The sequence below is a fragment of the Salmo trutta genome, chromosome 12 (genome assembly GCF_901001165.1).
Source record: "Salmo trutta chromosome 12, fSalTru1.1, whole genome shotgun sequence".
In the NCBI taxonomy this organism is placed as follows: domain Eukaryota; kingdom Metazoa; phylum Chordata; class Actinopteri; order Salmoniformes; family Salmonidae; genus Salmo; species Salmo trutta.
In genome coordinates this window covers 23,455,315-23,471,118 of record NC_042968.1, presented here as the reverse complement: position 1 = coordinate 23,471,118, position 15,804 = coordinate 23,455,315, and the positions used below count along the sequence as shown (strand labels likewise).

General features: G+C 41.8%; 1 protein-coding gene across 2 annotated transcripts in view; it reads left to right on the top strand.

Annotated features, from left to right (window-relative positions):
• The first annotated feature begins 5,467 nt into the window (after positions 1–5,467).
• Positions 5,468–15,804, top strand: part of LOC115203189 (mucin-5AC-like) — a 31,346-nt gene continuing 21,009 nt past the window's right edge. The window contains exons 1-19 of one of the 2 annotated variants that reach the window (XM_029767632.1): positions 5,468–5,632; positions 5,942–6,004; positions 7,066–7,327; positions 7,609–7,723; positions 7,994–8,084; positions 8,182–8,288; positions 9,530–9,746; positions 9,841–9,966; positions 10,358–10,475; positions 10,575–10,713; positions 10,961–11,071; positions 11,212–11,281; positions 11,515–11,652; positions 11,756–11,920; positions 12,037–12,131; positions 12,360–12,486; positions 12,595–12,850; positions 13,024–13,076; positions 13,356–13,456. In XM_029767632.1, coding sequence (XP_029623492.1) covers positions 5,551–5,632; positions 5,942–6,004; positions 7,066–7,327; positions 7,609–7,723; positions 7,994–8,084; positions 8,182–8,288; positions 9,530–9,746; positions 9,841–9,966; positions 10,358–10,475; positions 10,575–10,713; positions 10,961–11,071; positions 11,212–11,281; positions 11,515–11,652; positions 11,756–11,920; positions 12,037–12,131; positions 12,360–12,486; positions 12,595–12,850; positions 13,024–13,076; positions 13,356–13,456 — 2,436 coding nt within the window. In that variant the 5' untranslated portion in view covers positions 5,468–5,550. The remainder of the gene's footprint in view (positions 5,633–5,941; positions 6,005–7,065; positions 7,328–7,608; positions 7,724–7,993; positions 8,085–8,181; positions 8,289–9,529; positions 9,747–9,840; positions 9,967–10,357; positions 10,476–10,574; positions 10,714–10,960; positions 11,072–11,211; positions 11,282–11,514; positions 11,653–11,755; positions 11,921–12,036; positions 12,132–12,359; positions 12,487–12,594; positions 12,851–13,023; positions 13,077–13,355; positions 13,457–15,804) is intronic. The other variant, XM_029767630.1, reaches the window with a different exon arrangement.

Sequence of the window (15,804 nt, the reverse complement as noted above, 5' to 3'; positions counted from 1 at the left end):
ATGGTTGCTGGTAATGGGCCTCTGTACGCCTATGTAGATATTCCATAAAAAAATCTGCCGTTTCCAGCTACAACAGTCATTTACAACATTAACAATGTCTACACTGTATTTCTGATCAATTTGATGTTATTTTAATGGACAAACAAACAAGAACATTTCTAAGTGACCCCAAACTTTTGAAAGGTAGTGTATATGTTAGGGATGCAATGGTACAGTGGGCCCACGGTTCGGTATGTATCATGGTTTGTGGGCCACGGTATGGTTTTGGTGTCTTTATATTTAAGAAAAGTGTGCACTTGTATGAATCTCATACAGGGGACGAGTTTGCAACACGTAGCTCTTCATCTCCCAATCCAGTACATGGTGAACCGTCACAGTGAGGTAGCTTCCAGTACATATTGAACCATCAAAGTGAGGTAGCTTCCAGTACATGGTGAACCGTCACAGTGAGGTAGCTTTGAGTTGCTCTGGAGGTCCAACTATCAATGCTGAGAGCTAGATAGGGTGTCTGTGTCAATTCGTTTTCAATTTCTCTTCGTGATGTTTCATAGAGTTTGGGAATTACTTTGCTGCTGAAATGTGTACGGGAGGGGACATTGTAACACGGTTAATTTTTTTTCATCCGTTGACGAAATCCCGAGTCAGTAACCCACGAATAGGGCTGCAAATCTTTGGCTATGAATACTCCCACTGCTTTTGTTATTTCTTTATGTTTTTCTGAATTTGTCGCAAATTGTTGTTGGAAGGCAGCAGCGAGAAATTGTTGTGTTTTCACTAATGAGTGGACTCTCCTTGCTCCAGCTCCACCCGCAAGGGATATGGCCGGGTGATGGTGACGTAAATGACACATTATGTTAGAAGTGTTTCCACTTGAGTAGAGGACAGTGGCAAAGCAATGCTTGTAGACTGTACTTTGTTTGTTTACGGTCTTCTTACCCTCGTCATCGTATTGAATGCTGAATCCAAAATGTTCCCACACCACTAGAGGGATGTCTCCAACCACCAACTTACCGTCCTAAGACAAGGCCGAGTATAGCCCACAAAGACCTCCGCCACGGCACAACCCAAGGGGGGGGGGGCGCCAACCCAGACAGGAAGACCACGTCAGTGACTCAACCCACTCAAGTGACGCACCCCTCCCATGGACGGCATGGAAGAACACCAGTAAGCCAGTGACTCAGCCCCTGTAATAGGGTTAGAGGCAGAGAATCCCAGTGGAGAGAGGGGAACCGACAAGGCAGAGACAGCAAGGGTGGTTCGTTACTCCAGCCTTTCCGTTCACCTTCACACTCCTGGGCCAGACTATACTTAATCATAGGACCTACTGAAGAGATAAGTCTTCAGTAAAGACTTAAAGGTTGAGACTGAGTCTGCGTCTCTCACATGGGTAGGCAGACCATTCCATAAAAATGGAGCTCTATAGGAGAAAGCCCTACCTCCAGCCGTTTGCTTAGAAATTCTAGGGACAATTAGGAGGCCTGCGTCTTGTGACCGTAGCGTACGTGTAGGTATGTACGGCAGGACCAAATCGGAAAGATAGGTAGGAGCAACCCCATGTAATGCTTTGTAGGTTAGCAGTAAAACCTTGAAATCAGCCCTTGCCTTAACAGGAAGCCAGTGTAGGGAGGCTAGCACTGGAGTAATATGATCAAATTTTTGGGTTCTAGTCAGGATTCTAGCAGCCGTATTTAGCACTAACTGAAGTTTGTTTAGTGCTTTATCCGGGTAGCCGGAAAGTAGAGCATTGCAGTAGTCCAGCCTAGAAGTAACAAAAGCATGGATTAATTTTTCTGCATAATTTTTGGACAGAATGGCAGGAATGGAGGAGGTCTTTATACTAGTGAGATTGCTAAAGCGAACACCGCCATCTTTAATTTTGCCCAACCTAGATCGAGGCACAGACATGGTCTCAATGGGGAAAGCTGAGCTGACTACACTGACTGTGCTAGTGGCAGACTCCACTAAACTAGCAGGCTGGCTAACAGCCTGCTGCCTGGCCTGCACCCTATTTCATTGTGGAGCTAGAGGAGTTAGAGCCCTGTCTATGTTCGTAGATAAGATGAGAGCACCCCTCCAGCTAGGATGGAGTCCGTCACTCCTCAACAGGCCAGGCTTGGTCCTGTTTGTGGGTGAGTCCCAGAAAGAGGGCCAATTATCTACAAATTCTATCTTTTGGGAGGGGCAGAACACAGTTTTCAACCAGCAATTGAGTTGTGAGACTCTGCTGTAGAGCTCATCACTCCCCCTAACTGGGAGGGGGCCAGAGACAATTAATCGATGCCGACACATCTTTCTAGCTGATTTACACGCTGAAGCTATGTTGCGTTTGGTGACCTCTGACTGTTTCATCCTAACATCGTTGGTGCCGACGTGGATAACAATATCTCTATACTCTCTACACTCGCCAGTTTTAGCTTTAGCCAGCACCGTCTTTAGATTAGCCTTAACGTCGGTAGCCCTGCCCCCTGGTAAACAGTGTATGATCGCTGGATGATTCGTTTTAAGTCTAATACTGCGGGTAATGGAGTCGCCAATGACTAGGGTTTTCAATTTGTCAGAGCTAATGGTGGGAGCCTTCGGCGTCTCAGACCCCACAACGGGAGGAGTAGAGACCAGAGAAGTTTCGGCCTCTGACTCCGACTCGCTTAATGGGGAGAACCGGTTGAAAGTTTCTGTCGGCTGAATAAGCGACACCGGTTGAGCATTCCTACAGCATTTCCCTCCAGAAGCCATGAGAAAGTTGTCCGGTTGCGGGGACCGTGCGAGGGGGTTTATACTAACGTTACTATCTGTACTTACTGGTGGCACAGACGCTGTTTCATCCTTTCCTACACTGAAATTACCCTTGCCTAACGATTGCGTCTGAAGCTGGGCTTGCAGCACAGCTATCCTTGCCGTAAGGCGATCGTTCTCCTGTATATTATAAGTACAACGACTGCAATTAGAAGGCATCATGTTAATGTTACTTAGCTTCGGCTGTTTGAAGTCCTGACGAACCATGTCCAGATAAAACCTCCGGGGTGAAAAAGTTGAATGAAAAAAGTTGAGTGAGGGAAAAACTAAAAATATTCGGTAATGAAAAAGTAAAAACCGTGAGGTAGTCAGGTAGCAAAGTAAGATCGGCAACATAACGCACAGCAGCACGTAAACAAGTCTGCAAGTTCAGGGACAGCTGTACTTCGTTGTCGCTGATTGGGAGCCATACTTAGGTAGCCCTTTTTTCCACCTGTCCTTGTGGGTAGTTAACTTTGTTTGTGGCACTTTGCCCTGTAAAGCTTCACGGTGGTTTTGTATTGTTTATTGGTTTTGCTGGCGACATTCAATAAAAAGGAAAATGTACACTCACCATGCTACACCTTGGTCTGCTTCATCCGACGGTTGTGACAATATGACTGTATGTTTAAATTACAAGATGGTATCAATATCCTTAATAATCTTGTCAAAGGTCTAGTTGGGGATACAGTTTATGTAGAATCTTTCTAACCCTTGTGTGAATAGCTCAGTAACAATTGAATTTTCAAATCATGAATCACGTGATGCTTTGCAACAAGAACACAGCTTTCAACAATACATTCCATTCATTCACAGTTTTAATGGCCGTATTTTTAATCCTAAAAGGGGTTTTCATGCCAAAACACTCTCATTTTGAACCTCAGTTCTGGGTCGTTACATTTGATTTCATTCACTTTTTGTCCGCACCCCTTTTGATTTGAACAAAACTTTCCATAAATATTTGTCCATGGTAGAAGTGGTCAGAAAGTGTAGCTAGAATTGCTCAAAGTTGACCCATTTTGCATACCCCATCTTAACATGAGACATGCATGTCTTCAGCACTGTAAAAGGTAAATGGTTGAGTATGTCATCATTTAAAACCTTGCAAACAGTGTTGTAAAACTATTTCAACTTAAATAGGAATGGCTGTTCTATTATCTATATTTCTATGATTTCAATAGGTTTGTATGGAAGATTGACAAAACAATTTAAAACAACTGATGTTCCCATTCAAGTCAACATTCTCTGATGTGTGGACCTCCAACCATCTTTGTGCTACCATTTGAAAGTAGAAATTTCGATTTTTATCTGTCAAAACATGACACACACCCTGTATTCAAGAGCACGCTGTGTCTAAACCAATGTCAGTCACAACACAAACACCTCAGATGTTCTAAAATTGTGTCTAAGCTACAACAGATGTGAAGATTGGAGTACATGCATTTTTAGACAATTGATGTTAGAGGTAAAAAATGTATTAAAATATTTGTTTTAATTATTATTATAAAATAGTTTGACTACCTTCTTTGCAAGCTTTTATGGATGTCTTAGGGTAGGCTGGCGTATGAAAAATGGGTAAACTTTGAGCACCTCTATCTCCTAAATGTTTTGGCATTCAGGTCCAAAAAGTTATTTTCTGACTACTTCTACGATGGGCAAATATGTATAGAAAGTTTTGTTCAAATTTAAAGGGGTGCAGTCAAAAAGTGATTGAAATCAAATGGAATGGCGCTTCTACAAGAATATTGATATAAGGACATGAGATGGTGGAGCTACATTCCACAGCACCACATCATCACATTGTGCATTACAACAATACTAATGGCATTTTGAAAACTTTTCGTGTTTATAAAACAATTAATTAGTAATGTAACCAAGGGTTTTCCTTCATATTAAGTCATGAGCAATATTGCCATTGTGTGTAAAAACTCTTTGTGATAAGAGAAACAATAAGAAATTGCAGCCTCAGTGTAAGGACAGTAGAGCGAATCAGTAATCTATCTTGTGATAGGAACACACCTGCAGCGTGTTATATTGGTCTGTTGAATGAGTCATCAAAAGATAAACAAAACATATTAACACAAACACTTTATGACGTGTTTTGGTGTTTATTCAGTCCATATATATATATATATATATATATATATATATATATATATATAAATAAATACAATCCATCTAATGGATAACTAATGCAATAATAATGGTTATGGACATTGTCTATGACAGTGTCTCCTGAATGATGGGTCAGGGATATATCCTCCTGGCTTGTGGCTCAACTCAAGACTAGGTTGAAACATGTGTTTGGTTTATTTGGTTGGTTACGATAAATATTGGAACTTGGTCAGAAGGTAAACAAATCTAGGAACCACTTGTTGATGACAGCTTTCTTTGTGCAATGAGTTTATTAAATTTAACCGGGCAAGTCAGTTAAGATCAAATTCTTCTTTACAATGACAGCCTACCCGGGAACAGTGGGTTAACTGTGTTGTTCAGGGGCAGAATGACAGATTTTTACCTTGACAGCTCGGGGATTCGATCCAGCAATCTTTCGGTTACTGGCCTAACGCTCAAACCATTAGGCTACCTGCCAACCCACCTACCGTTTAAACCTCTCATATTATTATGAGAGGGCCATGAAATCCTTGGAACGGAGCCAGCCCTTCTGTCACACCTTCACATCCAGAATGACAAAGGACCTTTCCTTCACTCAGGTGGTATAAAGCTAAGATCCAAGCAAGTACCTTTCTCATACCACCTGTGTTCACTACCCAGAGGATGACCATGGGGACAACACAGACACCCACATGGGTGTTAATATGGATGGCTCTGGCGATTGGTTTAACTGCCTCTCAAAGTGGTGGGTAGAATCCATGATTTTGATTCACATGAAACCTTGTACTTTAGTGTTGACAGGGCTAAACTGTATGTTACTGTATGTCATAGCGCTCTCACAATAGCTCCAATGTTTATCTCATTGGACAGCCTAACAATGAGTGAATATGCTCAGTCTTGCCTTTGTGTGCCTTTTAAGCATGGGTTATGATTGATGAATAGGTAAATGTAGGATTGGCAAGAGAACTACATAACAGAACCTGAAATATACAGGATTCCAAAATGATTTACAGTAAAAATTCCTGTAACTTATTAACATACACTTTGATTTCAGAGGATACACCAAAGACCACAGTTAACATCATCCCCTCAATGTCAAGGATACCTGAGATTGCAGGTAAGCTTCATAATACCTGTGCTATACAGATGCATGAGCCCTGAGGATGATAACAATGATTAACACTGCAGCCTTACATATCCACAGACAGTGGTGATAGGACAATAACCATGATGGAGACAGTCATAACACTGCAGCCTTACATATCCACAACATATCCACATGTGCAACAGGTTTTGTGTATTAGCTGCGGTTTAAAAGCAAAAAGTAGGCTAACTTATTAATTTATGTTTCAAGTTCATAAACATAATAGACATTGGATGTACTTTGAAAAGTCTTGGTATTTTAGTTGATTAAATATTGAATTTGGCGTTTACTACTATAGCCCATAGAAACGCATTGAATAACACATTCATAAATGCCAAAAAACTGTCTGGAGATATAAGAAAGGTCAGGAAATATTTGTGTTTTTTTGTCACATATTTAACCCCTTTTATTTTGTTGGCACAAAACTACCTCCATACTTCCATTAATTTGTATGGGTTAACTTCAGACGAGTCCCATGACACTTGTGGGGGTTGTAGACCAAATGGACGCAAAAGACAGAAGTTGGCACATCGGTGGTTCCGACATCAGATGAGTTATGTGACACCTCAGTGGTCATATTAGCTAGTAGGCCAAATCGTTTGGACGCTAAAGACATTTTCGTCAGAATACCGATTTTCAGGATGTCCCCTGGTGTGACAAACAGCTCTGTAGCTCTGCCACTTTCAACCGCAGATGCGGAAGGTCGACATATGTGGTTGCGGTGGATTGAGACGCAGCCCATGCAACAAAAAAAACCAGATATCCTTAGCTTAAAGTGACAGATTTTGGTGGGGATTTATTTATTATGTTAATTAGATTGACACACGGGTGCGTCAGTAGACTCTTATGATGAATGAGTAAAGCCAATCTAGCAGTCAACCATTGGACTCGTAGTTAAAAGCAAGGTTTTACGAGGGGCAAAATGGGAAATAATATCTGCTCCCCGTTACCTATTCATTTCTTTCTAAATATCTAAAGATAAAACCTGCTGAGTTGTATGCTATCATAGCTGAATTGGTTGTCCTTTCCTCCAGGAGTGAGTCCTATACATAATGGCCAAGTCTGCAGTACGTGGGGTAACTACCACTTCAAGACCTTTGACGGAGACATCTTTCAGCTCCCCTCCACCTGCAACTATGTTGTGACCTCACTGTGTAAGAGCAGTTATGAGGATTTCAACATCCAGATGAGGCGGCAGGTGGTGGACAACCAGCCCACCATTAGCAAGATCACCATGAAGCTGGATGGCACAGTGGTGGAGCTATCCAAGGGTTCCGTTGTTGTTAATGGGAATAAGTAAGTTCCTCAAGAATTTCTCATGTAGCTGTATTTTTTAATCAGTGCTCAAGTAGTTGGATGTCATATTGTTGTCCCAGTCGCTTTGATTTAAGAGATTAGACTCAACCTTATGCTTGGTAATTATGCTCAAACACATATTTACAGTGACAGAGATGACAATGTTGTTTTTAAAGTACCAATGAAAATGTCATAAAATGAAGTCAATTGAGCTAATGTAAAATTGGTTGGTCTGACTAAGTTCTAGTTGAATCTAGTGCTTTGTCTTCCTCTTCCTCCAGTGCCACCTTACCATTCAGCCAGTCTGGTATTCTCATTGAAGAGACTCCCTCCTACATCAAGATCAAAGCAAAACTGGGATTGGTAGCCATATGGAACCAGGACGATTCCTTCTTGGTAGTACAACAATTATGCATTTATGAATATTTCTAGGTGGAGTTAGGTTTTTGCGGTGTGGTCAATGTCTACATTTGAAGGCCTGTGCTGTGGTGGGCACTGTGTTAACAACAGTTAATTAAGGTAGTCCTAATCTATAGTTATTAAGGAATAGGTTGTCACTCCTGTTAAATCTTTGTTTTGTTACAGTTATTTCCCGTTTTTGTCGAGTGTTATGCGGTTATGGAGGTAAAATGTCACCCTAAAATGTCTAATGGTCTTCTATTTCAGGTGGAGATGGACATCAAATTCAGAAATAAGACCTGTGGTCTATGTGGAGATTTTAATGGAATTCAGCAATTTGATGAGTTCTATAGCCATGGTACATTTTCACTGACACTATCAACACATCAACCATTGCCTATTATTTGGAATACAGTTGACATTTAACAATAATTTCATTTATTTTTATGCCAAAGGTATGAAATTGTCCCCTGTCGACTTCGGAAACTTCTGGAAATTGGATGGACCCACTGAAAGCTGTACTGAAAACACACTGCCTTCAAATCAGAAATGCCCCAATCTGGTAGGTTACACTTTATCGCTTATGATAAGAATAGGGATATTGGCTAGGCTGCTGTGTACTTAACAACTTGTGGGGTCCGAAATGACTTACTCCCTTGATAAAGATTTGCAAAAATGACTGTAGTGCTACAGTATATTGTGTGCTCCATTTCTTTGAAAATTATATTATTTTATACTAATACAATTGCTCTGAGAAAGACATTTTGTTAAAAAGTCATATTTTCTTTCTCTCCAGTCTGGGGTCAAAATTATTGACACCCCTGTGTTCAATACCTTTCAATACCACACCTTGCAAATAATGCCACTGAGCCTTTTTCTAGAATGTTTTATGAGTTGGAGAACAAATTCTGAGGGATTTTAGACCATTCCTCCATACAGAATCCTTCAAAATCCTTGATATCCTTTGTCTGTGCTTATGGACTGCCCTCTTCAATTCAAACAACAGATTTTCAATGGGTGTCAAGTTCGGAGACTTGATTTTGAAGACAAATATATATTTATTGGGGGATTTTGATGTGTGCATGGGGTTATTGTATTGCTGGAAGATCCACTGAAGACCAAGTCTCAGCAATCTGGCAGTGGCAACAAGGTTTTGGCAAAAATGTCCAGGTACTGGGTAAAGTTCATGATTGATCTTTACAAGAGCCCCAGGACCAGTGGAAGCAAAATAGCCCCTTTTTGCAATGACCATCTCAGTCTCTCTTTGAAACCCATTGAAAAGCTGTGGTTTGAATTAAAGAGTGCAGTCCATAACAACAGACAAAGGACATCAAAGATCCTAAACAGTAAAGGCTGCTGAGGGAAAGACGGCTCGTAAAAATGGCTGGAACGGAGTAAATGGAATACCGTTCCACGAATTCCAATCCAGCCATTACCACGAGCCCGTCCTCCCCAATTAAGTTGCCACCAATCTCCTGTGGTCCTAATTTGTTCTCCAAATCATAAAACATTTTAGAAAAAGGATTATTGCAGTTACCCTCACAAGGTGAAGTACTGAAAGATAGTGAAAACAGGGATGTCAATAATTTTCACCCCTACCTTTCTGAGATGTTTTTTGTATTACTTTTAAACAAAATCTCTTTCTAGAAGCAATCGTATTAATATAAAATAATATATTTTACCAAATTTGCTTCGCATTTATTTTATACAGTCATTTCTGCTCGTCTTTATCAAGGGTGTCAATCATTTCAGACTCCACTGTATATGTCCTAATTATAACATCTGTCTGTTTTTGTTTGATAGAAACCAGTTTGTGAGCAGTTGCTCTCCGGTCCTGCCTTCAGCAGCTGTAAGGACTTATTAGCCATTGACTCATTTGTTGAGGCCTGTGTATCTGACCTGTGCCACTGTGATAACAGCACCAAGTCCTTCTGCCTGTGCAACACTATCTCAGAGTACTCCCGCCAGTGTGTTCATGCAGGCGGGAAGCCCAAGCAATGGAGGAGTGAACAGTTCTGCTGTAAGCATGCCCTTACTCCCCGTATCAACATTCAAATCGCACATTGGTTAGTTGCAACAGTGTACTCATATTTTGACATAACCTATCTTTGCAGATAAGACATGCCCCTTCAACATGGAGTACAAGGAGTGTGGAAACCCCTGTGTTGACACCTGCTCCAACCCTGAGAGAGGCCAGCTGTGTGAGGAACACTGCTCAGATGGCTGCTTTTGTCCTCCAGGTAGGCAGACATATTTAAACATTCTTTGAACATCCTCTTCTTCAAAGAGATGTAATAAAAATTCATTGGAATGGAGCAGACTGTATACTGATAGAATGCAAAGTAATTGATTCCATATTGTGGACTGGACTATGTTACGTTACAAAGGCAATTACAAGTTTGGTGTTTTGTAATGGCCAGGTATATTATCTGATTCATGTGGTATTTAGTTCCTGACACAAGAACAAGCCAGTTGATCAGAATATATCATGGAGTTTCAGAAATTGTCTATCGAGACAGAAAAATACTTTGAATTCAGATTTTGGAGTAAAACAAAAGACATAGTGTTGCCTTTGTAGGGCAGTATGTTGGGATGGAGACATAATAAACACATGTATGCTCTCACCCAAAGGAACCGTTTTTGATGACGTCATCAAGAATGGTTGTATCGCCTTGAGTCAATGCTCCTGCCGCCACAATGGAAAAACCTACGCACCCGGAGAGTCTTATTCAAGCACTTGTAAAGATTGGTAAGAAAACCAGGCTAAGAATTCTGGCTTGAGACAAAAAGTTATTCCAGGGGTGATAATTTGTAAGTTCCATTGAATAATTTATATTTTGCCCTTAAGCTCCTGTGTTGGTGGTCAGTGGAAGTGTGTGGACAAGGACTGTCCTGGCACCTGTGCTGTGGAGGGTGGATCCCACATCAACACCTATGATGGAAAAACCTACACCTTCCATGGGGACTGCTCTTATGTTCTGACTAAGGTCAATATACAGTTTCCTCATCAAAGCTCTGTGTGCATGAATCTCATTCACATAAAATACATTTTGAAACGTGCAACCTTCTTTGTAGTTATTATGTCTGTATTACAGCTTTGCCTCCATCTTCTTTACTTTTCTTCTGATATATCCAGTTTTTATGATGAAAATTGTAATATAGAAAAGGGCTCTCCAACCATGTTCCCGGAGTGCTACCGCCCTGTATGTTTTGACTTAATTATGTTTTTTTCAGGACTGTGATGGGATGCAATTCACTGTACTGGGGGATCTGGTGCAGTGTGGGCTTTCTGACAGTGAGACTTGTCTAAAGGCTGTTACCCTGTCCCTCTCAGAAGGAGCCACTGTAAGTATTCTTTGACTGACATGCTATCAGCCTTTGACTGCAGTAAATGTTTTTTCCCTAGTGTTGTTAGGTTTTAGACTTTAATGTATTATTTGAATAACATGAATAAGCATATGGTTAAACAATGCCCCTCTACGCAGGTGATCAACATACAACCCAATGGAAAAGCCTTTGTAAATGGAATCTATTCTCAGCTGCCCTTTTCTGCTGGTAAGTTACAGTTGTACAATAAACATACAGTACAATCAATGTAGTCATGACTAGGCATACATGAAACGTGTGTCCTACAGTTAAAGCACATCATTGTATGGGGAATACATCATGATAAAGGGGAATGTTGTGATGGTGATGCAGCTTTATCATTCAACACTGACACATATTTTACTTAATAACATCATAATGCTGAATCTTACTCCTTCCTCTTCCCACTTTGTTCCTTATAGCTGGAGTAACTATTTTCAGAGCCTCCTCATTTTTCATCATCATCCAGACCACCTTTGGCCTCCAGTTGGAAATCCAACTCTCACCAATAATGCAGGTCTATATTGCTGCAAGCACCGTTTGGCAGCAGAGAACTTGCGGTATGTCTCATCATCCGTTGACCAACCACCACAGTCCACTGAGGTGTTCATGTTCTGGGAATTATTTATTTTCCCTGTATATAAATACATGTTCACCCTACAGGTCTTTGTGGAAACTTCAACAACAACCAAGGAGATGATTTCAAGGTCCTGAGTGGAGTGACTGAGGGCACAGCCATTGGTTTTGTAAACACCTGGAAAACACGAGCCAGCTGCCCAGACATCAAGAGTAGCTTTGAAAGCCCCTGCAGTTTAAGTCTTGACAATGGTATCTGCATGGTTTATCACCTTTCCATGTCTGTGTTAATTGTTATGGAGAATGGTGCAAGTGTTTCTTAAAGTTGGCCTAACTAATTCCTGTGGTTTATTTGTTCACTATTTCAGAGAAGTATGCCAAGCACTGGTGCTCTCAGCTGGCTGATCCTAAAGGGTTGTTTGCTCCATGCCACACAGCAATAAGCCCAGACATGTACAAAGAAGTGAGACCATTTCACCATACTATTCATTTCAGACAGTTTCCTGAGCATAACTAATATACACATTTATGTTACGTGATGCCAGCTGTTATGGGGAAATTGAGAATTACGTTGCTTGCTGTTAGGTATTGTTTATCTGCACAGAATTTGTGTATATTATGCACACACAATTAATTAAAACTATTGTACAGTATAATATGGATGCTGTTGTGACTGTGGTTTTCTATTCAGAACTGCATGTATGACAGCTGTAACTGTGAGAAGAGTGAGGACTGCATGTGTGCTGCCGTCTCCTCTTATGTCCACGCTTGTGCTGCCGAGGGTATCCAGCTCAGCGGCTGGAGAGACGCTATCTGCAGTGAGTGACCATCACACCATAATACCTAAGAAGATGTGTCAATTGTGGGAGAATAAGATACAAATATTGAAAATATTTACATCAAACACTAATTGTTGCCATCCCCAGACAAATACTCCACCTCGTGCCCTAACACCATGGTCTACAGCTACAGCATAAAAAGCAGTGATCGCTCCTGCCGCTGCTACAGCGACTCTGACTTTACCTGTTCAATCACCTTCGAGTCTGTGGATGGGTGTGTCTGTTCTGAGGGAACCTACCTGGATGATGAGGGCAAGTGTGTTCCACCAGCCAGCTGCCCTTGTTATTACAAGGGCTCAGTGGTGTCCCCTGGAGAGGTCATCAGCAAGGATGGAACCATGTGGTATGGACCAAGTTATTTACTTACCTATACTCAAGCTGTATATCAATGTAATTCACTACACATTTTATTTCAAAGGCATATTTTGGGGACTTTATGAACCAAGAGCCTTGGGCCTTGCTTTCCTGTAGTGAGCATAGGGACATTCAAGTACCATTAACACCATTTTATTTCAGCACCTGCAAGGAGGGAAAACTCCGTTGCATTGGAGATTCACCCGATCAGCCATGTAAGTTTATGTATATAAATTGTCAAAACAACTCACAATTTTGAGCTATTGTACTGTGCCAGGCAACACTGAATTTGAAATAAGTAAAAAAATGTAATGGCACTCTTCCAAATCCTATATACAGATATAGTGTGTGGTAATAATATGCAATTGGCAACAGAACCAGGCTATGTGCATGTTGAAATATTATCTCTCCATCCTAGTACACACTTTACAGAGCATATTGATTTTGTGAAAGACACAACAGTCATGATACATGAATTCCCTTTATTTTCACAGCATGTGTTGCACCAATGGTTTTCTTCAACTGCTCCAATGCAAGCCCAGGAGTGAGAGGGTTAGAGTGTCAGAAGAGCTGCAACATTCTGGATATGGCCTGTGTAAGTCCCCTATTCACCTCGCCTCCAGTCCATTCCGCACAGCGGATATACGCCTGCGTACAAAACATTAAGAACACCTTCCTAATATTGATATTAATACACAATCCGTCTCAATTGTCTCAAGGCTTGAAAATCCTTCTTTAACCTGTCTCCCCCTCTTCATCTAAACTGATTGAAGTGGATTTAACAAGTGACATCAATAAGGGATCAATGCTTTCAACTGGATTCCCCTGGTCAGTCTGTCATGGAGAGAGCAGGTGTTCTTAATGTTTTCTACACTCAGTGTATAGTCATATAATGCCCATAGGATTGTGAATTAAAATCGAGAGTAAAATATAAACTCTCATTTTTTTTTTATATTGGTATAGTTAACCTCATCTCTAAGCTATTGCGCACAGCGCATTTAAGCCTCATGCATCAAAGATTAAATGTTGTCCTTAGTGGGAGTGACCATATAATTCTATGGGAGTTTCCTTATTGAGTAAATTATTGGTCGTAATTTAATTTGAGCGAATCACACGACTGCGAGGCGTGGCTGTTTGAATGTTAAATGACGAGACAGAGGCATGGATGCGAGTAGCCAGTCTTGTTCAGTATATTGCAATACATCCGGTATTTCAAGCACACCGGTAAAACACTGGAGTTGCAGTAATTAACATTTACCAACAGATGGCATCACTGTGCCATCTTACACCCATAACATCTTTCCTTTTATAAAATAGGACAGGAGCTGTCAATTCACTAACAAAACAAACCTAGTAATAATTTCCAACATGAACAGTTTAGTATTTTATTATTATTTTTTTTTCTCAGGTAACACACGCACAGGCGTGTCACCTGACTGTCTAACGGGAGTATTGATGGGCGAGGGAGCGGCCGACCTGTGATCCCCTGGCTCTTCGCCCAGTGCCTCAGGCCCCATGTGACTTGCTGGGGTTCTGTCTTTTGTCATGCGACCCCTTTGACCATCAGGGTTCTGAGTAGGTGCTGGCTCAGCAATCCGAAGGTCAACCCTGTTACGACGGTACCGTGATCCATTCACCTCGACCAAGTAGGTGGTCATGTAGCTGCTGGGCTCGTCGAGCTTGCACTGCAGGAAGGCATCTCTGGCGTCCACGAGCGTGAAGACTCTGGCCTTTGGGAGCTTGTAAAGAACATCCTCCAACGTGGGCATAATGTAATGTGAGCGTCTCAGAGCCCGGTTGAGGTGTTTAGGATCAATGCATATCCGTAGCTTGTCTGGTTTCTTGACGATGACCATATTACTTATCCAGTCTGTAGGCTCGGTGACGGATATCATGTGGCCATCTGCTTCGTATTTGTCAAGCTGAGCCTTTGTAGCTGCTTTCATGGCCACTGGTACATTGCGGGGTGCACACTGGACAGGCTGGATTGCTGCGTCCAACTCAAAGTGGACTTCGCCGGGAACTGACTCGACCGGTGCATTGAAGACATCATGGTACTTGCTCAGGAGTGTCTCCTTGCTCAGGGGCCCAGCCTGGACATTGTCTACAATGTTAAGATCAGCTGGGATGGTGAAGTTAATGAGTCCAAGGCGCTCGCATGTAGAACCTGACAGTAATGGCTGTTGACTAGCCTCAACTATTTCAAACTCAAGGGTGTGTTTCTGGCCACGTAAAACACACTCTGTCACAAACAGGCCTAAAGAGGTCATGAACTGTCCCGAATACAGTTTCAGCTTGGTGCTACTCTGTGTGAGTTTGTCTCTGGGCGCGAGCCTCCTTTTGTCTCTAAGGCTCATAACGTTACATGTGGCCCCTGAATCTAGCTGGCATTGCTGTGGTTTATTATTAAGTAGCAGAGTGACAAACCACTTTTGTCCTTTTGCCCTCACTGCCCCTATGCACTCGCTAGCATATACATCCTCTGTGCTGTTGTTCCCGTCATCTGTGTTTGTTTCAATGGAGTGCACTTTACCCTCCTTTCTCTTGCTTTTCATGCAGACCCTTGCGAAGTGATTAGCTGTACCACAGGATTTGCATATTTTTCCATAGGCTGGGCAGTATTATTTTCCTCGTCCATGAGAAATGCCACAATATCTGCACGTATTGGGGTTGTCTGCTGCAGAGTTGGCTGTAGTATTAGCATTAGCAGTGGCAAAGGGGAATTTCCTTACTGGCTGCCTGAATGTAGCATTGACATTGTCCATATGTTGTCTTTCTAGTTCCATGGACCTTATCCGTATATCAGTAAGCTCTGCTGCACGGCATGTCTCCACCGCCAAGACCAGCGTCAGGTCGCGTTCTCTCAGCAAACGTCTGCGGGTGCCCTCATCAGTTATGCCAAGCACTAGCTTATCTCTGATCAGTTCATCTCTTAAAGCACCA